We start from the raw sequence: 22,643 nt of genomic DNA, 5'->3' as shown, positions 1-22,643 counted from the left end.
AAATTACACATAAAATTCTATTACCGGGTTTCCCATCGGCTGCAGTCGTCATCAATCTTCTTGGTATCTAACGGACTAATTACAAAGGCCTGTTTAATAAAACTGTAGTATGAAGTTGACCTTTTGGAACGACTACGGTAAAAATAAGAAATGAGAAACTGCCAAATAAACTAATTTTTTTTTTTTTTTAACCTCCTGATCTACCGTTAGGAATTCTTCAGAGGATGAAGATGAATGATTTTTAGCGTGTGTGAAAATGCCATGCCTGACCGGGATTCGAGCCCGGGACCTCCGGATGAAAGGCCGAGACGCCACTACTCGCACCACGGAGGCCAGCAAATAAACTGAATTACCATAACACATCGCAACTGCAGTGAATTACCATAACATGATTACACATCGAAAATCATGGATTTACGGACGTTATAGAAATTTGTCTGCAAATGTGACAGATTACAAACGCACACAAAAAAATCAAGCAAATATTGACAAAACAAAAGATTAAAAAATTTTTTAATAAAACAAATAAAAAAAGTTAGATAATAATAATAATAATAATGCATAGCTAGTAATTATAATATTTATTGTCCTAAAAATTAAAAAACACCCGCTTGCTCGATCATATTACTCAGTTCCCCTTGATTAATTGTGTTTACGTAATCCACCGTAAAAAAAAGAAATCGTGTAAAAAATAAATAAAATAATTTCAGTAAAATACGCAACAACTTAATGAAAATTGTATAATATTTTTAGAGAATGGAAAAAACTTCATGTAGCATTTTTCTGGAAGGACTCTTTTGTACGTGAAACTATTACTATATTACCCTATAAATACAATTTTTATAAGGGTGAAAAGAAGCAAACTGCAATATAGTATAAACATAAAGCTAAATGAAAATGAGAAAACGTAATAATTTTTAACGTATATAGCTGTAATAAAAGTAGAGTGTTAAGGGAGGTTAGCTTTGAGGCCAGAGGCGTCTGCCTAAGATGTTGTAGAGCTATAACACGGGTTGATTACACCCCATCTACACCACTACTAAGTCTTGGAAATAAACTTAAAAGAACTTTAAATTGTCTAGCCACATCATATTCATGAAACATAATTATTACGTTTTTATTGTACTCATTGTTAAAAAGTAACAAAAACAGAATAAGAAGTATAATAATAATAATTGACATTTAAATTTAATGTAAAATCTTCACAATTAATCGTTAAACTTATTTTTAAAAAAACAATACCAATACTTTTATTTTTAAATGTGTTTTTAGTTTCCGTGAAAAGAAGATTGCCAGAGAGAGGTTTTGTTATAATAATACGGCACAGTAAGAAGATTATTTAATAGAAGTAATTAAGAGTAAATACAAAAAAGTTCTTCTATACAACAAACTAGTTTAGCTTGTTTTGTACTCAAACAAAAGGGAATAGTTCAATATTTCTATCAATATAACTTTATTGATCAATGATCTATTTCCCACTTAGGATAACGAAGCAAACTGCATCATAAACATTACATTTTTTACGAACTGGATTTGAAAAGAAATGAAACTTTTACAATTACTCAGATTTTCCTTTAGCGGAGAATTCTAAAAAAGAAAAAGAAAAACCGTCGAGTAATAAAATGCAATCAATCAATAAGATAAATTTATTGATAGTTTTATGGAAATATTAGGTAATGGAAACTTTCTACTAGGAATCCAGGTTAATCGCTTATTAAGATCCTATCCAGGTTAAGATCCTATTTAAGTTGTAAACTCTTTTGATTAGTTTCATTCCATAAAACTTAGTCATTTTTTTTTTAAATTTAAACTAACGGGATGGAAAAAGAATTAAAAATGTATAATTAGTTAAAATCCCATCACGGGTAGACAAAAATAATGTAGTTGACCGTAATTTTTTTTTTTACGGAAAACTTTACACCATTTTGGGGTACAAACTCTGAACACCCAAGAATTGAGATCATTTTTTTTTACTTTTAATTTTTCCATTTCAATTCTTAAAAATATATGAATTGAATTTCACCAAATTCTACAAAAATATTTATAACTTCCATAATTTTTTTTTTTTATCTAGCTGTTGTCTGAAACAAACTATTTCCTAATCTAAGAGGTTGCAATTTACATATTATGTTTACGGTCCTTTGTATAATCAATTTTATCATTAGAAGCTATAATTATGTGTAAAATATATAAATATATGACAAATAATAAAATAAAAATACCATAAACTTTAAGGTTTTTGGAATATACCAAAAACAAAGCCCATAAATCTATCCAGCTTTTCGTGGAAGTATAAAACACAAAATTCAAATAATTACTATCTAGTTACACATTTATCTCCCGTTTTCACTTTGTGGTTGACCAAATTTATGCCACGAAATCGAATTATCGTAATTTTAGAATAAAAACTATTTAAACGAAATTTAAAAAATAAATTATTAATACTTATACTACTATTATTAAAATTAATATTAATATAATTGAAAAAAAAAGTATTAATTTTGTAACTTATTTGTTATCTGAAATACTGTAGTATATTCCATTACCCACGAACCCGTTTGAACTTAGGGTTTTTTTTTTGTATAGTGTACCAATTAATCGTTTATACAACATGAGCAAAAGAAAACGAATAAAAAAACGATAGACTAAATATACTAGATAAGCCCATTTAATTTAAATAAAATGATAAAAATTTCGATAAATATACCAAACCCAAAAGACAAATATGAAACAATTGAATCCAGCCCATCAACAGTCGCGGTTAATCGTATATCACTCCATTACTGCATTTCTTATCTTTCTTTGTGTATGGAATAGAAAACAATCGAAATCATTATTTTGCGTGGAAAATTATAAAACCAAATAAAGACTTGGCAGTTTTCATGTTCATACCTTTTTTTGTTGTGGATTGGCGAACAACCAGAAAGGTTATAATCGACCAAATTAATGGTGCACTACTTCTTTCTTTGTCATTTGCCAATTTAAATCAATTTTGACGTGACATATGACAAGACTACAGTTGTCTGACTGACGGTCGTTTTTATATCATTAAATTGTTTAAAATATCATAATAGATTGTGCGAAAAAACTTCACAAAAATCAATTGAGATAAAATTTAGTCGATCAATAATAAACGAATTATAATAATAATTATTAATAATTTAAAAAAAACAGACTAAAAATAAGTTAAATGCAAAATTCATAGCTATTAAATTAAACAAACGGTTCAAGTTGCGGCTAACGAAAGCGTTTACTATGTGTACAATACACGATATCATTTTATTGACTCGATCAGTATTCATCAATGACGTGATCAGTATTTAACTAATATCCGATTGTACAAAGTATAATAATATCAAATAATCCTAAATGAGTGAACTGGATGTAAATATAAAACCAATTATTTACCTACCGTTAATTTTTTTTAAATAGTCATAATTTTAAAACAATTTTTTTTATCACGATAAACAATCCCAATATAGAATAAAATAAAACGAAATGTACTTCAGTATACTGCAGAACTAAAGGACTAGATCAAAACAAAAATTACAACAGAAGAGACAACAAATAAAATAAAAATTAAATAAAATCTAAAATGCTTTTTAATTATATTTACCGTTCAAGAGAATATACAACTAGATTTATTTGTATTATATTACATTTACTTATTGAAACGCAACCTTACATTACATCAAATCGATTATTACAAGTCGACTAGAACCATTATTAAAATACTGTTAGGTTTTATACTCCATGCACCATTTAACTACGTACAAATAACAGTTTAAAGTTTACAGACGAATGTAATACCGCACGGAAGTAGAACCTATTAATAACAATTTTTTGCTGAAAAACCGTGGTTAAAACAATCCAACGGATTTGCGAAGCAACAATGGACGTAATTGGAAAAAAAAATTTAAATCATACTGCGCATTAAGCATTTATTCGAATTAGTTGAATTTATTAATTCAATATCTAAATTGTTATTTGTAACATCATACAAGACTATTGGCCTAGAATCCTGTCAAACAAAGTGGACAATAGATATCGGATGACTGAAATTTCGCATTAAGAGACTATAAACACGAATAGAAAGATCAAGAAATCGGGGATGGTCATGAAAGTTCCGTTAATATGTGATATTTCCGTTAACGTAGATCAAGATTTTGCAACACTTTTGGTAATAAATGCATTTTTATTTTTATTTAAAAAGTATCTTTGTTACTAAGGAGCAAGCTAGAAAGAAGGCCTGAAAAATATTGGAAATAGTTTAATTTTTCATTAAAGTTATTATTTTCCCATTTTAATTCTGACAATAAGATTCTGAAATTGTAACTGAATCTTTATCGATCATCTTTTTAAAAGAATAAATGTAATTATTGTCTCATCACATGATTTTATTAACAAATGAAAAATTTCGACCTGAAAATCCGTAATCGAACAAAAGATTAACATTTATCATTAAGAAAACTTGTAAAAATATTGTATACATGTGTCAGAGGTATTTATAACTCTAGCTGGCAAACAGATAGAAATATTTAGTCCTGCTAACCCAGTTAGCAGTTCATTCAGCACAAGATTAAAACTGTGTAGGAAGTTAACATTAAAACAGTCATACACTATGATGCTGAATCGATCAGGAATTTTCAAAATAGTTTCAGATATTTCATTTAGAAAGGTTTCAAAATAAAACTAGAAGATCTATAAATTAACATCAATATCAATTTTAGATTAGGGCATTGAATTGACAGCACTCAAAATTAATCTCTGCCGAGAACACACGGTAACTTTCAGCTTTATTTAATAAGACAGTCTTTATAGAGGAAACGACTGTGATAGGAGAAGCAACATGTTATCGGATTTAATTATACATAATGACTCTATGATATTCTTAAAATTTCTAGGTTAAAAACAGAATGATTCTTCAAGAATAGAATCAGGATAAGTAGGTATAACGCTAACGGCGTTATAATGCTGGACAGCTGTGTTATAACGCAGCTGTCTACGGTTTCAAAGACATATCCTTGGGGGGGTTATCGGGTCAGAATGTGTTATTAATTAGCCAACAATAATATAATAGAAGCGGACAGATAATATTGAGGTTTGGTAGCGTTGAAATATAGCCGATGGGGCCATAAAATAAAAATTATCATTCCATACCAACACGGAATTTTTATTAGAAATTAAACAAACTTATACGCAGTTAAATCACAAATATCTGAGCGCATGGGTGATGATAAGAGAATTAGATATTGTATTAGAAATTGACTATAGAAGAAAACTAAAAGTACTGAATTTTACAGAGCACGATAAATTAAAAGAATCCAGTATTTAAAGAAAAATGAGGAAAATTTCACTCGCTGCTGATTTCATAATGAAACCAACGATAAAATTAAGGCAATTAATTAATCACAAAAGGGGTTATAAAAATAAAAACCTGAAAACGTATTAAGGTATTCAGTTCTTGCGATCATTATTTTCAAAATTAAAATTCATTTTGCATATTTCTTCAGTAATAATTATGTAATGTACATGTTATGTTACACATTAACAAAACTGAATTACAAAACAACTGTAATCGATAAATTCAATTTGCTTAAACACAAGAATGAAGATAATATATGTAAAATAAACAGTTAAATTGACGATGATTAAACAAGTAATAAGGATCGAGGACCAGTTTCTTAACGTTAGCGTTACAAACTATCCCATTCCACAGCAGACCTACCCACGTGCCGGGTGATTAAACCTTAATGACATCCACAAGAACAAAGCTCCGCAACGACCTCTATTCTAACATGTATGCAGGGATACCAGAGCTGTGTACTCCCGACCCTGACACCACCGAATGCTTCAAATACAACAAGCACACGCACGCGTTCGATCGCTTACCTCATCATCTTCATGCATAAAATTAACTGCACTGCACTTACTATATAGGGAAAATTCATTTTCATTCCTAGAGTAATGCGCGATCGACTCGCTTCCTTAAACGATTACAGATTACAACATTTAGTAATTCACATCAATAGAAAATAATAAAACAAACTATTCTGTTATAAATATTCAGCAAGATAAATTAATTGTCCGACCATGTATAAAAACAATGGTTAACAAACATACAATAAAAACGCAAGCGTCTGTAGAAAAAAAAAAATTCCTTTTACATGACAATACGATTTTATTTTAAGTCCTTTCTGCTATGTGTGTTTACATTTCAAAATGATATAAAATACGAAATAAATATTAATTAGATTTACATTACATTTTAAGTATGTCAGCACAGAAATAAATGGCTGTTTGCTGGCCTAGGATGAGTAATTAGGCAACAAATTTTCCAAAATCGACAAAAAGGAAAAATTCATGAAAAAAGAACATAAGCAATCTCGATGTTTAATTTGGTTCTAAAATTAATTGGAGACTTATGTAGAAGCGATAGTGTGGAAAAACCGATTTGAGTTTTTATTATTTCTTATAAAGTTACACACATACTTGCACAAACATAATAAAATACTGACAAAGATTTGGTAAATAATAATAATCCTGAATAAAAAAGTTTGTTTTGGTTATTTTGTAATAAAAGAAAAATATAAGAAAAAGTGGTTATAAAATGTTTTAAATGATTCAAAAACCTATATATGTATCCTGCTCCAAACCTCAGTGGTATATAAAAAAATTTAATTTTGTTGTAGAACTCTATTATTAAAATTATATCAGAGATGAGACGCAATTATGAATGCGTACGATAACAAAAACTTTTAATTAAAAAAATAACAAGGAACAAAATATTCTGTATAAAATTAATTGACGAAAATAACGAACGCTTAATAATAATAATAACTAATAAATTGACAAATAATTAAATTTTTATTAAAAGTCAGAGAATATTTCATTGTATTTCCAGTAAATATAGCTGAAGCAATAAAGTTTATTATTATTATTATTTTTTTTTTTTAATAATTAATTATTAAGCTTAAATCCAACAACTTTATTTAGATAATAATAATGGAAATACTCGTATATCAAAAGGTCTATAAAAGTTATGTGGCATTATGATTATTATCAAACCGTAATTGGATGTAAGAGGTCATGGCATACGTGAACCTATTTTATCAACAAGCGATTAATTTAAAAATTATTATAATTAAAGTCCTTTTTCTCTGTATGATTAACAGTGAAATTCATAATACTTACTAACCAACAATTCACTATAACTACTACTTTTTTTATATCTTTTTAAATATTAAATAATTATGAACAATTAAAACAATATGTAATCGTAAATCAAATTTAGTCGTTTTTATTATACAATAAAGCTAGAAAAAAGTATTAAATAAAAGATTCATGTAATTTATATAAATAAAAATTAACCATCTGTAAAACCACTCTGAATTTTTTCCCTCCAAAATTAAGAATTTCAAAAGAGTTGACAGAAGAATAATTTTAATTTGTCAAACTATTTCCGTAACGTTTAATTCATTGTTTGTATGTTTGTAACGCGTTTCATTAAATCGGCCGACAAGATGTTACTGAAAATTGTAGGATGAATTTTCTTAATAAGAGGAAATATTTCAGTCCATTGATTGTATTGTCCGTACTAAGGATTTGGAGTACCGGTTTAGATCGATTAACGCCAAGTCGGACTTTTCAAATCCTCAACATTAAGCGAACGTGTATCTATCGATAAATCACAGAATACCATAATGGAGGAAAGGATCAGAGATAAGGAAAAAGAATGAACGGTGATAAATCGACTTACGAAGGATCGGTAAAATGAGAAACTAACAACCCCCGCCAAAAGGTGGCTCTTTCAGTAGTTGACGTCTTACGCAAATTACTCGGAAGATTATGGTATCTTTAACCGGGTCAGCAGCAGTACATTACTGATCAACAATTTTGGTCAGAACATTTTTAACGTCTATTTCTTTCTAAATCTGGGGTCTGCGGTGATATGAAAAGGTAGTCGTGAAATTAGCCTACAACTTTACCCGTAAACAATAATGAAATCATTTATATCATTGCACTCCTTAAAAAAATGGAAATTAAAAAACCCGAAAATGGTTTTTAGATATTTATCTGAAGAGTATTTGCAAGCCCCAATCTAGTGAATATCTCGTTTAATATAGCTGGGAATTGGAAAAATTTGCAATCATTGTTTTTTTTTTTTTACCTTTCTTCACTTCTTTCAAGGTCGAATTCCGAAAAATCTAGAAATTTGTATTTGATATTTCATGAAAATTACACGCACCAAAATCAAGTTGATATCTTTAATTTGGTATGGAGAAATTCCAAAAAATAGCCGAATTTAAAAGAAAAATTAAAAGTCTATTTTACCCCTTAAAACTCGGAATTTCAAAAAATCCTTTCTTGTATGCACTTACAACGTAAGGTTCTCCTTACGTTGGAAAGGAGAACATGTATACAAATTTTCATCAATTTATCTTCAATAGTTTCGGCTGAGCGTTGATGAATCAATCAGTCAGTCAGGACATGCTGTTTTGTAGGTACAGATTACGTAACGCAAACTCGAGGGAAGCGCTCGTTCATTCTTCAGAATCGTGTGACATATGAAAGTAATCGACTGAACTAAGCAAACCGTTCCATCAGATCTCAACTGTAAAGTTGTATCTTACCTCAACTGATGTTTTAATAGGAAAATAGTCTGCGATTTTTGTTTTCCGGAAAGGGTTCTTGCTACACAAAACCAGTCTACGCTTTTCATAAATCTGCTTTTATAAAAGTATTTAGGAAATAAAAAAGAGTTTTATTTTTATTTTTTCTTAACTTTTTTATGAAATTGACATTCTAGAAGAACGGCAGTACAAAAAGATACATTAACTCATATGCTAATTTACTCTACAGAGTATCCAGGAGATGGAATATCAACAACAAAAATAACGCTTTTCATAAACAGCTTTATTTCATAATATTTCATTTAACATTATAAATAACGCTTTTCATTAAAAGCGTTATTTATATTGTTAAATTTATAAGATATAAAAGACATATACTTCTTACAATTCAATATTGGTGAATGAATTTTATTTCTTGATTATAACTTAAAATAGCTATATTTCAATGTAAAATTTAAAGGCAAAGCCGGTTCGTAAGATTTACAATTTTACCTCTCATTAAAATGTAGAATACTAATTTTTCATACTTATTTAGGATTTGCAAGCAGTTGTTACAAAAATCAAGCAGTTGTTAAATCAAATATACATAATTCATGAAAATCCTAAATTCAAAATTTAATTTTGCAAATGTTTTTTTTTTTGTAACTTTTCTTTCATCTTTCGATCCCCGGTCAGGCATGACATTTTTTCACACGCTACAAAATTTCCTTTCCATATTTCCATCTACAAACTTGAACGTATGCGGTTAATTAATCATTAAAAGAAAACCAATAAGTTGGATCAAATAATAGTTTAATAATACATTTTTAAATGTAAATATTTTTCAAATATATATATATTTTTTTAATAATAATGAAAATAATTTATAAACGTTATGCCCAAAATTATTCTTGCAGAAAAAATACAAATTTTCATTCACATTCATCCTGAATGTGTATTTCTGCAGTCTGTGTGAGTAAAAAATAAATATGTATATATATATGTATTTGTATATATATATATATATATATATATATATATATATATATATATATAAATTTAACCATAAAACATTTAACATAGATTTATATATTTTTTGCTAAAAGCATAAATATAATTCTAATTATCGTCTTACCACAAATCTGTCGTAGGAATTTCCTACATGTTTCGCCGCATCAACGCATCAGCATAATCAGTGAATGAAAATATCTACAATTACGTTTCATTCCCTGGTGATGCTGATACTTTGCTGAAGGAAAACATGTAGTAAATTACTCTGACAAATGTATGGTAAGACGATAATTAACATTAAATATGTATTTTTAGTAAAAATAAAAATAAAATATATATATATATATATATATATATATATATATATATATATATATATATAAATTTATACTAACTTTTTGATCAGCATTTTTTATCGTATATATATATATATATATAATAAATCATTATAAGATTGTAATGCACTAATAGTATACAGGTAGGTTACAAACAAAAATAACAAAACGAACAAAATAACAGCATCGCATTTAAATATATGATTATATTATCGGGTTTAAGTGTTACAAAAAGATCGATAGTATTATTTATTGATTTAAGAAATATTTCATTCAAAATAAAATAAACCCCATATTACAATACTATAATATATTTTCAGTTGGCTCTGTTTTATTAAGATCCGATGGCTGGGGTTCAGTGTAACTCATGTAATGAATAATATTTATCGACTGTCATCAGGGACACTCACAATATGAAAACAGAAACTAATAACCGATATTTTTTCAGCTTACAGATAAGAGATGCTGTAGAGAATACCTCTACCCTCTTCTTCTTCTACCCTTACAATTCTTTCGTAAACTTCCAAATTTCTACCATTTAGATAACATCAAAGTGTTACACTACGAATTTATCACCCGAAAATTTATATATATAACATAATTCCCTGAAGCGATATTTTCTTTCAATATATCATACAATTTCTTTAAATGATTCGTTTATTTGAAATCTTCCAAAAATATATTTAAGTCTATTATTAATTTGATCTCGTAAGTTATAAGTTATCCCATAACTGATCATAAATCTTACGTACACTTTCCCTTTATTTCTATCTTAACATTTTTCGATAATATTTTTTATTTTACTCAGTTATATCGCGTGAAAGGAATAGAAATAAACTTGTTTGCATCACAAGAAAAACGACAAATAAATATTAAATTTTTATACATACAATTTAGTTAATGGAATGCAGTAACAGTCGGCCTATAATATAGTAACATTAATGGCTGGTTTGAATCTGACCGTTTTGATTTACATCCCATGATGATGATGATTACTATCAAACACTTTACAAATAACTCTACTGTAAAGCAACTTCTCTAAGAGAAACTACTTTTTACCAGGGAGAGAAATTGCTTTTTATTATAACCTTTAAATCAAAATCTTACGAAGAAAATTCAATAAAATAGGTAGAACCACGTTAATCAATTCTTGAAATCCATAAGAAAAGATGCGCTTTATACTAACTATATCCAATAAAAGTTTGATTTCCTGCTAATATTAGTAAAAAGATCCATCTCCAATTACAGTTACACGAGTTGAAATGTAATTAATTCAACCTTTAACATTCTTGAGCCAAAATTGAACCTATCAAAATTAGTTAACTGAATTTACATCTAAAACTGTTTATCTGAATGTAGTTACGTATATAAATTACGATCCTCATATTATTAAAAAGGAATTTTAATTCGGTGAACTGTAGTAGTAAAGTAAAAACAAATGACGCAATACAAGAAAACTACTTTCGACGTTCATCAAATCAATCGTTTCACGTACACGCAGTTATGATTCATTAATATCTTGCAACCCCTTCTTTACGTTCACCACACGGGATCAGAATCAATCAGCCCTGATTGATCGCTCAAAAAGACCGGGTAAGAGATGGACGAAATATAGTCACAAATGCGTGTGTGGTATCCGCTTTGTGAATCATTATCAAACGGTACAAGTTTTTATAAAACAAACCGTTCAACATGCCACAAGATTGTAATCAGAGCCGACCGGTCTACATAAATCACAGCTAAATCAAGACAGGAACAGTTGTCATTCGTTTTAAACAGAAGATGCACCAGCAATAACCACGCACGTGTACACGCACGTCAAACCGAACGTCTGCTGTGCTACATCCCGTTGCATGCGAACGTTATAGAATTACGTCGACATCAGTTTCCTTCCTTTAAATTCTATACATATTTATTATTTTACACCGATAACCTATTAAAAAAGTGTGCGTCCATGTGCGTTTGAGCGTTCACAATACAGTAATTGAATTAGGTTATATATATTACTCTTACACAATAAACAATCACACTTTACGAAACGAGACAAGATAAAGGAAAAGAACATGTATCCCACTGAGAAAACTGGTTCCGAAACCGATCACGGTAGTAGAGTGACCGATGTAAATGAGCTCAAATAATAGTCCTGGATTAAAATTATTATTTAACAATCCGAGCGCCTTCTAACTTCTACTGTACGGACGGACGAAAGAGTCCTTTCAGAAGCGGGAGATAAAAAAACGAACATGCGTGCACGTCTCGTCTATACCGAATGAGGAATGAATAAAATTAATGGTCATCACTGGTTTTCAGTCTGCACACGCGATACAACTTTGTATAGGGTAAGAAAAAAACAATTTACTTACTGTAACAGAATATATCTATTACCCAATAATGATGTTAATGTCCATACGCTATATAATCTCATACAAATAACTATACGCAAATCACGACAAATAATAACAAAGAAAACTGATTTCTATAAAAGCAACAAAAAAATAAATAACAAACATGAAATTTAACTACAGAATAATCACTACTAATTAACTATTCGAATTAACGGAAAATAAGATGTATCTTAATAATAATGTGTATAAACACGATGAGGAATTTAAATCTAGGTAGATGGCCGAATACGGTGAGGGGTGAGTTGGAAAGATGTGCTACTGGTACAGAATAAATAAAAAGATGCTATATGAACATAAGAGGTGAAAGGGAATTTGGCGCGATCCCAAAAAAGTTAGAAATTTTGGAAAGATGATTGCGGAGATAGAGAATATGTTAACGAGTGATACAGTGTATTTCAGGATAACTAATGATTCCAGGAAGAAAAAGATAACGCACAAAAGAAAATGACGTCAGTTGAGATGCAGGAATCAAAACAAAGAAATCATTTATCATAATTATTAGTATCCACGATTTTCATTGATTTGAATTATAAACAATTGTGATATATAAGTATGATTATTTTATCCATTCTTTATACGTATATAACTTTTTTTTTATAAATATAGTGTTAGATAGACATTTCTCAAAAACAACTTTTAAATCTGTTTCAAACAGAGAAAGTTAGGTCATTACTGCAACTGCTAATTGGGTTTGAAATTTATCTTAAATGACTAAACGATACAACCGAAATTACAAAAAGAATAATAAATAATTAAAATCCCAGAGAGAAAGAAATAAAAAGACCGTGTGAGAACAAGGAAGAGAACGATTCAAAACAATTATGTAGGTAATTACGTAGGTTCTTACTTTTTCAAAATACTGAAAAATAAACTACCCCATTTTCTTGTAACTACATGATACAAATATCGAAAAAATTAAATAAAAAAACAAAGATTCAAAACAAAATGCCATTAATCTTACCCATACAAAAAAAATTGATTCCAGAAACAATTTTTTGAAAGGCAAAAGTAGACTAACCCTGCAAAAATATTAATGGATTTAGTACGACCATCTTTCTATACGATGTACGGCTGGAACTTCATACAGAACTGATAAATATCACGCTCATGCATTTGCAATTCCACGGTAACATGATTAAATATTACATTAGACTGAACCTTTGAGATTACTAATCTATCAACAAATATATTATACAATCGAACATCACACTATTTGCTTCACTGAAATTTAAATATTTCTCTACTATTAATGGTATAAATGATGACTGTTTCAATACGACCAACAGATATGAATTAATTTACTCTTTGGACAAATATATATAAGTGACTTAACACTCGATAATGTTTAAAGAGATCGTGATAAAAATACTCTGTTACGGAGTATAGAAATATTACTAAAACAGCAATGATAAGTTACTATTCTCGATGAAAACTATTAATATTATTTACAAGGAAAACTGAAAATAAAACAAAATTACAATATTATTTAACTAGAAATTTGTTTGACTACACTGGCCATGTAAAAAAATACAGCTTATTTCTATTATCATTTTAGAATCACCTGACATTTGGGTAGAGTTACGTCTTTAACTTTCATGCAGCAGGTTTTGGGTTCGATGCGATCAGAGTTTTATTTTTCAAGCGGTTTAAATTTCCACACAGAATAACTTCCAGTAGGTTAGAGCATCCGGCCATTAAAAGTTTCAATAAATACCGGGGAGGTATTTATTTGATGGGGAATCAAACCCCAGAAAAGAAACTGGAAAAATGAGCGTAAAAATTAAAAAAAGATAAAAAGAAGTTATAGAATCAATTGTTTTGTACCGGAAGAGCAATAAAACGATAAGAAAAAAGTAAAGTAATTTTAACCTGAATAATATAATTATTGTTTCCTTTTTTACGAGAATACATTCTAAGGATAAGTATAAAATTAAATGGAGCGTCATATATGATTTTTTTTACATTAAGATGATTAAATACTTATTTTTTTGAATGGTCTCATGGTGACTATAAAAATAATAAAAAAATAAAAGGTTACTTGATATATAACTTACTCCAGGCGTGTTTCCTTGAGGACCATAGGGATATCGAGTCCATTCTAAAGTTTCTTCGGTCGATGTGTCCAACAATACCACTGCAACAAAATAAATCGTAACTATAAATATACTTATTTATTATAAAATAAAAAGCGCTGTAGTTTAACATAATGAAAAATAAATTAGAGTCATGCGGTTTATGAAAGCACTACTCTCATAAACCAATAAATTTTGAAAAAATTATTTTAACTAAAAAAGTATGTTAAGTGTAAAAATTTTTATCTGATATACCTTTACACTTCAAGGGAATTCAGTGAGGCTTTGGATTCGCGTTAAAGATTTACACAATAAAGGTCCAGTTCAGTATATATTAATATAATCGTGTATAAAATATTTTGACTTCTCATCGATAGTGAGAACGGAAGAAAAATTCTAACGGAAAATTTGAAAATGAAAAATTCACGAGTAAACAAAATATGAAAGCAATAAAATTTAAACATAAAGAAATAAACGAATACATATCTTTTTAGTATAATGAATATTAATTAAATATGCGTAATAGGCCTACGCAATCAACGCATTATAACAAATAACGCTATTTATTATATTGTAATACTCTAAAGTTATCGGGAGAAATATTTAGTAAAAGTAGTGTAATAAAAAGTATGCATTTTTAAATAAAAATAGATTTAAAAAAAATAAACTTCAAGGGTACTTGTAAGTTTATTAAAAAATAAATTACTCATCAAATTTAATTAAAAAAATATTTTCCAACCGATAAATAAAATTATTTAGAAATTCGATGTAAAATATCATAAAGTCAAACAACCGGAATAAATAATTGTTATATACTCGAATGCACAAAAATTCAAATTAATTAATACACAAAACTAAGACAAAAGAAGAATAATTTTTTCAAAACAAAAGAAACGATTATAAAAAAGGAGTATAAACTTAACTCAGGATTATAACCAGTGACCGCGAATTCCTATGAAAGGGGTTGCCTATGTTGGTGGTAACGCGGCAGGACGTGCCTTAGGACCTATAATTAATAAGTTCCTAGCATGTTTTAGCGACGTCCAAATATTGCACTTTAACAATTATTCATCGTGTTCAGAGTTACCAATTTAATTTCTTAACCCGTACAACAAAATAATTTATACGCTTTTATATGTAACAGAGTGTAATAAAAATACCACTAATCAATAAAGGTATTCAAATATATTTATAAAACTAAAGGTAAAATTAATTAAAATTGTGTATTACATAAAAATCCCAATTTTTTTTTTTTAATTTAGCTACATTCACTTTTTCTGACTTTTAAATTTATTTATTTATTTTTTGCATTAAAACATTGTAATGAATTTTACACATCATAACATAACCATTAAACTTAAATTAAAACATCCGTTGAAAACCAATCAATAACCTACATCGTTTAATGAACTAAAAAAATCCCATTTATAAACAGAGAAAAAATATATATAGCATGGTTTTAATAATCTTTTACAACAAAATACCGTTTAATTGTTTTATATAATTAAATAAAAAGCCTTTGATTAAAGCCACAGCTTTTTATGTTGTTAAACTTTCACGTAATATCTTCACATCACTGAAATCTAATAAATTTTAACGATTTGCAGTGAATTGTGTTATCAGTTACCATGTGAAATCAGCATATTAGAATTATAAATAAATTAATCGCTAATAATAATAATAATAATAACGATATTTATTTTGTTGGAAAATTACTTCAGATATTATTTAATTAGAAACAATCATGAATAACATGTTCCCTTAAATAAGTTTAAAGAAAAAATAAATTAAAATTATTTTTTTCATAAATTCATAAGTGAAAAGATTGAATAAAGAGAACATTGCACATAGCACAACGATCAATACTAGATTCCATCACCGAACGGTTTTAGGCGATCCGAAATGAGATATAACTCATTCACGAAACGGTTTAATAAATTAATAATTCGATAAACACTCCGTGCCACCCTGACTCCAAAGAGGAAGACATCCACCATGTGACATTTCCGGTCGCCGCGCCATCCCCTTCGTACCAGTGGTAGCCCATCGGTATGGGCTTTACCGGTGGTCATCTTCAAAAACCTCAGCGGTAGACATGTTGCAGTCTTTCCTCAGCCAGGATGCCACCGATGCGAATGCCGCAAGCGACTTCCCATCGGTGTACTTTTAACAAACTCGGACACGTATACATCTCAATTAGTCTTAAAGAAGATTGAATCCGCAATCGTTGGGTGAAGGAACTGAAATCAGCTACAAATACCCGAGGAGGTAAAAGTGAGCCCGACATCCAACTTGAACTAACTAAAACACACAAAACATAAAACAAAAATACAAACCATAACATAACTAATAAAGAATTAACAAAAACAAAGAAACAAGAACAATAAAAACAAAAGAGACAAAGTACACAAAGGAAGCCCAACCGAGATTAAACCTCCTCCTCTATCATTCCTTTTGCTAGATAAACCATTAATTCCTCAATTATAGACCATTCAGCCTGGTTACCCCAGTTCTGATGCAAATTCAGCACTGATCCAAGAATATCCAGTCAACAAATGATCTTACGCTTCTCACCATATTTCATGCACTCATATAGTACATGAAATGCGTCATATAATAACCCGCACTGCGGGCATAAACCCGTATCAACCAGGCCGAATCTCGCCAGCTCGCCCCGAAAGAAACTGCGCGACATACTTGTTTGGAGAAATCCAGAAAACGCGCCGCTAGCACCTAACATCTGGGAAGAGATCGTGAGTATACCGCTCGTCTTCTTCTCATCCCATCTAGCTTGCCATAAATCAAATCCACGCTGCTCGACTTTCCAGTTCTTTTCGGAAGTCAACTCATCCAACTTCCTAGCAGCATAACGTTCCTGCCTTTCTACCGCAAGAATATCGATTTCTTTCACATTTCGTGCCAGGTTTATTAAAGAAAGTTTGCAGTAAAGTAATTTACTATCCCTTTTTTACAGAGTCAAACCAACTGTTACTACAACGATTTACCAGCCACCCCGAATCGTGGGTAAGCCGTCACCCGATTCGACACAGATCTTGTGTAAAATGGACATCATTACTTTGAAGGCAACTAATTCTGACTATTTTTTTCGGACTTCAGATATTTTTTATACGTTAAATTGATTAGTTATCAACAAATGCATCTCTCATTAACGGAAACTATGCATTATGTAAACTGTCTTCACTCAGAAGGGGAACTAATATATTTATATTCCGATACGATATAATGTAATGAAATACAACGCCTTACAAAAAAATTGAACAGCATTTTATTTTTTTAACTCTATTTATTATTCCATGGGTTAATTTATGCTAGTCTGGGTTGGTAAAACCAGAAGTATATTTTTCAATAACTTGAAAAGGAGGTTTATTTGGTGGTTCAGATTTTGAAAAATTCAATTGATTCTGCCTCAATTAATTTTCTCATTAGCGCGTGATACGTGACGTGAACAGATTGTGAGGAAGGTGTAACAGAAACTTATTCAAATTTACTGTTTATTCAGACTATATTATCAAACATTATTATTACACATATGCAAACTGTATTTAAAACGTAACAAGTATACTTTATTTTCTCATAATAATATTCAAATTATGTAAGTTGTTAAGAAATATAACTAACTGCAAGTGTGAAACTTTATATTAATCAAGCTAAAAATATATTAGGTTCCTTAATCCTCAAAAAGATTTATATGAAAATATCACTAATTTTGCTAATATATGAGAATACTTATTAATTTAAACGAATAAAACAAACAAAAATAATAAAGAGAAATGAATACTTGAAATCCAGAAAAGGTATGACAGAAGAAACATTCTATGAAAAATTTTAAAAACCATTTCTCTTGAAAATATACCGATCGAGACTAAAGTTAAAATCATGTAACTACTGTAATCAATGGACTACAGGTCGATTTTAGAGGGTCATGTAAAAAAAAAACAAAAAAAAACGCTTAAAAAATGAAACAAACGTTTAAAAAAATCGCATAAATAAATAAATAAAATATTACAGACTTTTTGATATTTTTGAGTGGACGCCAAATTAAACACAATTGCCATTTAACCATCAAAATTTGGCAACATTTTCAAAAAGGTAGAATTAAAAGAGGGATTAAAAAGTATTATTATTATTATTTTACTGCGTTTTTCATGACGGTTTCAATTTTTACTTCCTTGTACGAAGTAAAGGAAGTATTATGATCGCGAAAAATTACGGTTTTCGAATTTCAACGGAAATATATATTTCGACCATCCCTGAATTTCTAGTTTCGGCGTGACGTCTGTACGTACGTTACAGTTACGTTTGTTTTTTTGTTAATTTAGATATTCTAATTTATTAATAATTATTAACCTCTAATTGAAACAAAATTTGTACAATAAATAATAATTCACTAATAACAATAAAAAAATATATCAATAAATATCAGAAGTTATTAATAAAATAAAATTTTAAGTACTTTTCATTTAAAAAAGATGTGTGTATGTAATTTAATAGGCATACAAGGAAGTCATGTGGTGTCCACATCTGATTTTTAACTTTATTTTATTTTAACTTGCAAATATATATATATATATATATATATATATATATATATATATATATATATATATATATATATATATATATATATAAACAGCTCTATACATATACAAACATACGTGCCGAATTAAGATCTTTTGTTTTTTAAATAGTTTAAAAATATAACCTAATCAACCTCCGATATTATCGACAACTGGTTTAAAATGTATCATAATCAGAAAAAAAAACATAGAAATCACTAGGAAATACATTTTTCTTTATTAGGAAAAAGAAAAAATAAGTTTACACAAACGACATGAATAAAATTGATGAAAATTCAAAATTTTTTAAATCGATTACTAAATGTTATCTGTATTTTAATTACTTTATTCTTTTTTCCCCCTCACCACCGGACCGGATACCACAATGACGCATAACACAGTCCGGGGGAGGTGTCCTTTCACTCTAACTACCCTCCCCGCCCACCGGCAGTACGTCCAGCATGACAGATCGGCTCGCCGGTCGAAACTTAATTTATTGCTTGCCTCTAACTCCCGTAGTAGGGTTACCAGGCCCGATTATATCGCTCCTATTCACCACTCCAGGACACGGAACTCGGTATTTATGCCATCCTGCCTCTAACGAAAACACCCGAAAGGGTATTTCTGCCAGGACTACGGTCTTCTCCACAAGAGGACAACAGAGTCCTCGTGCCTCATCATTGCCATGCACCTTTCTTTTTTTTTTTACCCTGTTTAGCCTCCGGTAACTACCGCTTAGATAATTCTTCAGAGGATGAACGAGGATGATATGTATCAGTGTAAATGAAATGTAGTCTTGTACATTCTCAGTTCGACCATTCCTGAGATGTGTGGTTAATTGAAACCCAACCACCAAAGAACACCGGTATCCACGATCTAGTATTCAAATCCATGTAAAAATAACTGGCTTTACTAGGACTTAACGCTGTAACTCTCGACTTCCAAATCAGCTGATATGGGAAGACGCGTTAACCACTAGACCAACCCGATGGGTTCACTGCCATCCACCTGTGCATCCACAAACGAACGGCAGCTCAGCACAGCTGTCTCTCATCCCCTCGTTGCCCCATCAGCTCTAACCTTTTGCTGAAGGATACGTGTAACGTGATCAGATATTGCCGAAATTGCGCCTCATCGGCCAAAATATGATCCACGACATTCTCTACTGACAATGGTCCAGAAATTAATTCACATTAATGACGTTCCCTGTTCCACGCCCGACAGTCGAACACGACGTGCTCCGGGGTATCAAGCTACCCGCAAGACAGGCAGAAGGTGTCAGTCCTTTTCCCTTCAACCAGTCTTGCACAAGACGAATTGCCACGTTGGCAGTAGCAACCACCTTGTCAGCGTATTTCGCGGAGATCACCAGCGCAAGGTCGTCTGCAAAGGCGATCGGCATCACCCCGGCTGCGTAGTGGCGACGAAGCAACCCGTCAAATACCATATTTCACAGGGTCGGGCTAATCACCGATTTCTATGAAACTCCATACTTGGTTAGAAACCGAAGTCGAGATCCCCGCGTGTCATAAGCGAGCCATCGGTCTTTTAGATAACACCAGGTGCCAGCAGCTGCCTCCTCGACCAAACGGCATACCCGCCCCACAGCGTCTGGGGTAGACCCGCCTTTACAGAAGCCATATATTTCGGTAGACCACCATGAAGCTTAATGTCCTGCTTTAGCCGAGCATCGACCTTCTTTTCTAGTGGTATGCAGATGGATTTCGTGACGCATATCTGGCGGTTAACGTTTTTTTAATCGTCAGGGCTTCGGTAAAAATACCAACCGAGATTCCTTTCATGACTGAGGTATGTTATCAGATAGTAGGAACTGTTCATAACCTCAAGCATTTCTATCAGGTCTTCTCTACAAGGATCCGAATGACCTCCGTGGGGATACCACCCGGCCCCGCACTGGTATGCAGTTTTAGCCGTTTCCCGTCCATAGTGAAGAGTGACGAGACGTCATGACTGTTTGACAGTTTCCTCTCTCGGAGAATCATCCCCCTCGAGAAACAACGTCTGGACAGCCCCCAAAACTTGCTCCTCTGTAAGGACTGGAGCTCTCCTATCAAACTTGCGTGTTACCAGTTGTAAACTGTTCTCCCAAGGATCTCGATCAATAGCCTCACACAATTGCTGCCAATAGCTCTTCTTGGCTTCCTTAATAGCCGCCTTGTATGCTCCCCTGGCCATTGCAAAACGATGATGAGCCGACTCTTGAACTTCCAGAGAACTACGCTTCATGGCCCGTTAGAGAGATCTCCTGGCCGCTCGCGCCTTCTGTCCGAGGCGAACGATTCTGTCATTCCACCAACATGCTTGGCACGAAGGATTACAAGATACCATTTTAATTTCTTAATTTCATTTATAACATGAATGATGCTTACTTTATTTCAATATCATATTCCAACAATAATTTTTCTAAAGAAATTCCGAAGATTTAATTTTAATATATTTTTAATTTTATGTATTTATTAAATGATTTTGATATTTACGTATATAAGTTATTCTATATTAATATTTTAAGATAATCTTTTTTTATAATATATATATTTTTAAAAGCGTTTTTGAATAGTTATATAGAAAGTGAACGACACTTTACAGTTACTTACTCGCGTAATCAGTTGTACGATACTCGCGTAACAGAAACAGTTCATTTTATGAACATGGGTGTTCTGTGAAAATCAGCCGTTTTGCACGTATAATGGCAAAACCAAAAAATATGATATGGACACCACATGACTTCCTTGTGCGTCTATTAAATTACATATATTTTTTATATATTTATATTTTTTATTACTTTTTTTCTATTATTGAATTATTGTAATTTTTTTTACAATCACAGGTTAATAATTATTAATAAATCAATATATTTAAATTAAAAAGAAGTTAAAAAAAATGAAATGAAGTCGGATTCTCGCCGATGTGCTTTCACCTAAGACCCAAACATTTTATTTATAAACTTTCACTCTGGAACCAATGAAAATAAGTACCACTTATAATATATCGTTGAAAAGCTCTAAATGAGAGCTGATTACTGAAGTTAAGAAAAAGTCTAAAATAAAAGTATTTTGAATTTTGGGCTTTTTTTGGGCCTTTTTGTGTAGTCGATTGCAATCAAAAGGGGAGATGCAAAACTAGATGTTACAGCAGTCCCAAATCCAATCATCTGAAGGACCATCGACGAAGGGTACATGATAAATTACAAATACTGCGATATACAATGCGTATATTATACGTTAATATCACACGTTTCACACATTTAATGGTAAAATTTTCTTTTTATTATTAAAAGTTTATTCGATAACAAGAAAAGATATTAAAAAAAAAATGTGAAGCCAGTATACAGGAATTTTACCGAATTGATAATGTTCATAGATTTTGAATGATGATGAAGAAAACGGTATTGAAGTTATCTATCTGCTGGGCGAACTCATTTTTTTTAATTTAGATGGTTTTTTTCTGATTGGCGTTTAACTTATAGAAACTGGAAATTATTAGAAAATTTTTCAGAATGGATCCAAAATTTTTTATGATTTCAGTGCTTTAATGTTTTATCATTACATCATTCAAAGGAATAAACACTTTTTAATGAAATTAACAATTAACTGAGAAATAGAAAAATAAA

At 30.4% G+C, this 22,643-nt stretch overlaps 1 protein-coding gene across 1 annotated transcript in view; it reads right to left on the bottom strand.

Annotated features, from left to right (window-relative positions):
- The window catches only part of Eph (Eph receptor tyrosine kinase), an 807,314-nt gene that overhangs the window by 198,743 nt on the left and 585,928 nt on the right, over positions 1–22,643 (bottom strand). The window contains exon 3 of the mRNA XM_075367017.1: positions 14,418–14,497. Coding sequence (XP_075223132.1) covers positions 14,418–14,497 — 80 coding nt within the window. The remainder of the gene's footprint in view (positions 1–14,417; positions 14,498–22,643) is intronic.

This window comes from Lycorma delicatula, chromosome 1 (genome assembly GCF_047948215.1).
Source record: "Lycorma delicatula isolate Av1 chromosome 1, ASM4794821v1, whole genome shotgun sequence".
NCBI classification, from domain to species: Eukaryota; Metazoa; Arthropoda; class Insecta; order Hemiptera; family Fulgoridae; genus Lycorma; species Lycorma delicatula.
Note: the sequence above shows the minus strand (reverse complement) of the source record. Positions and strands in the feature narration are given on the sequence as shown.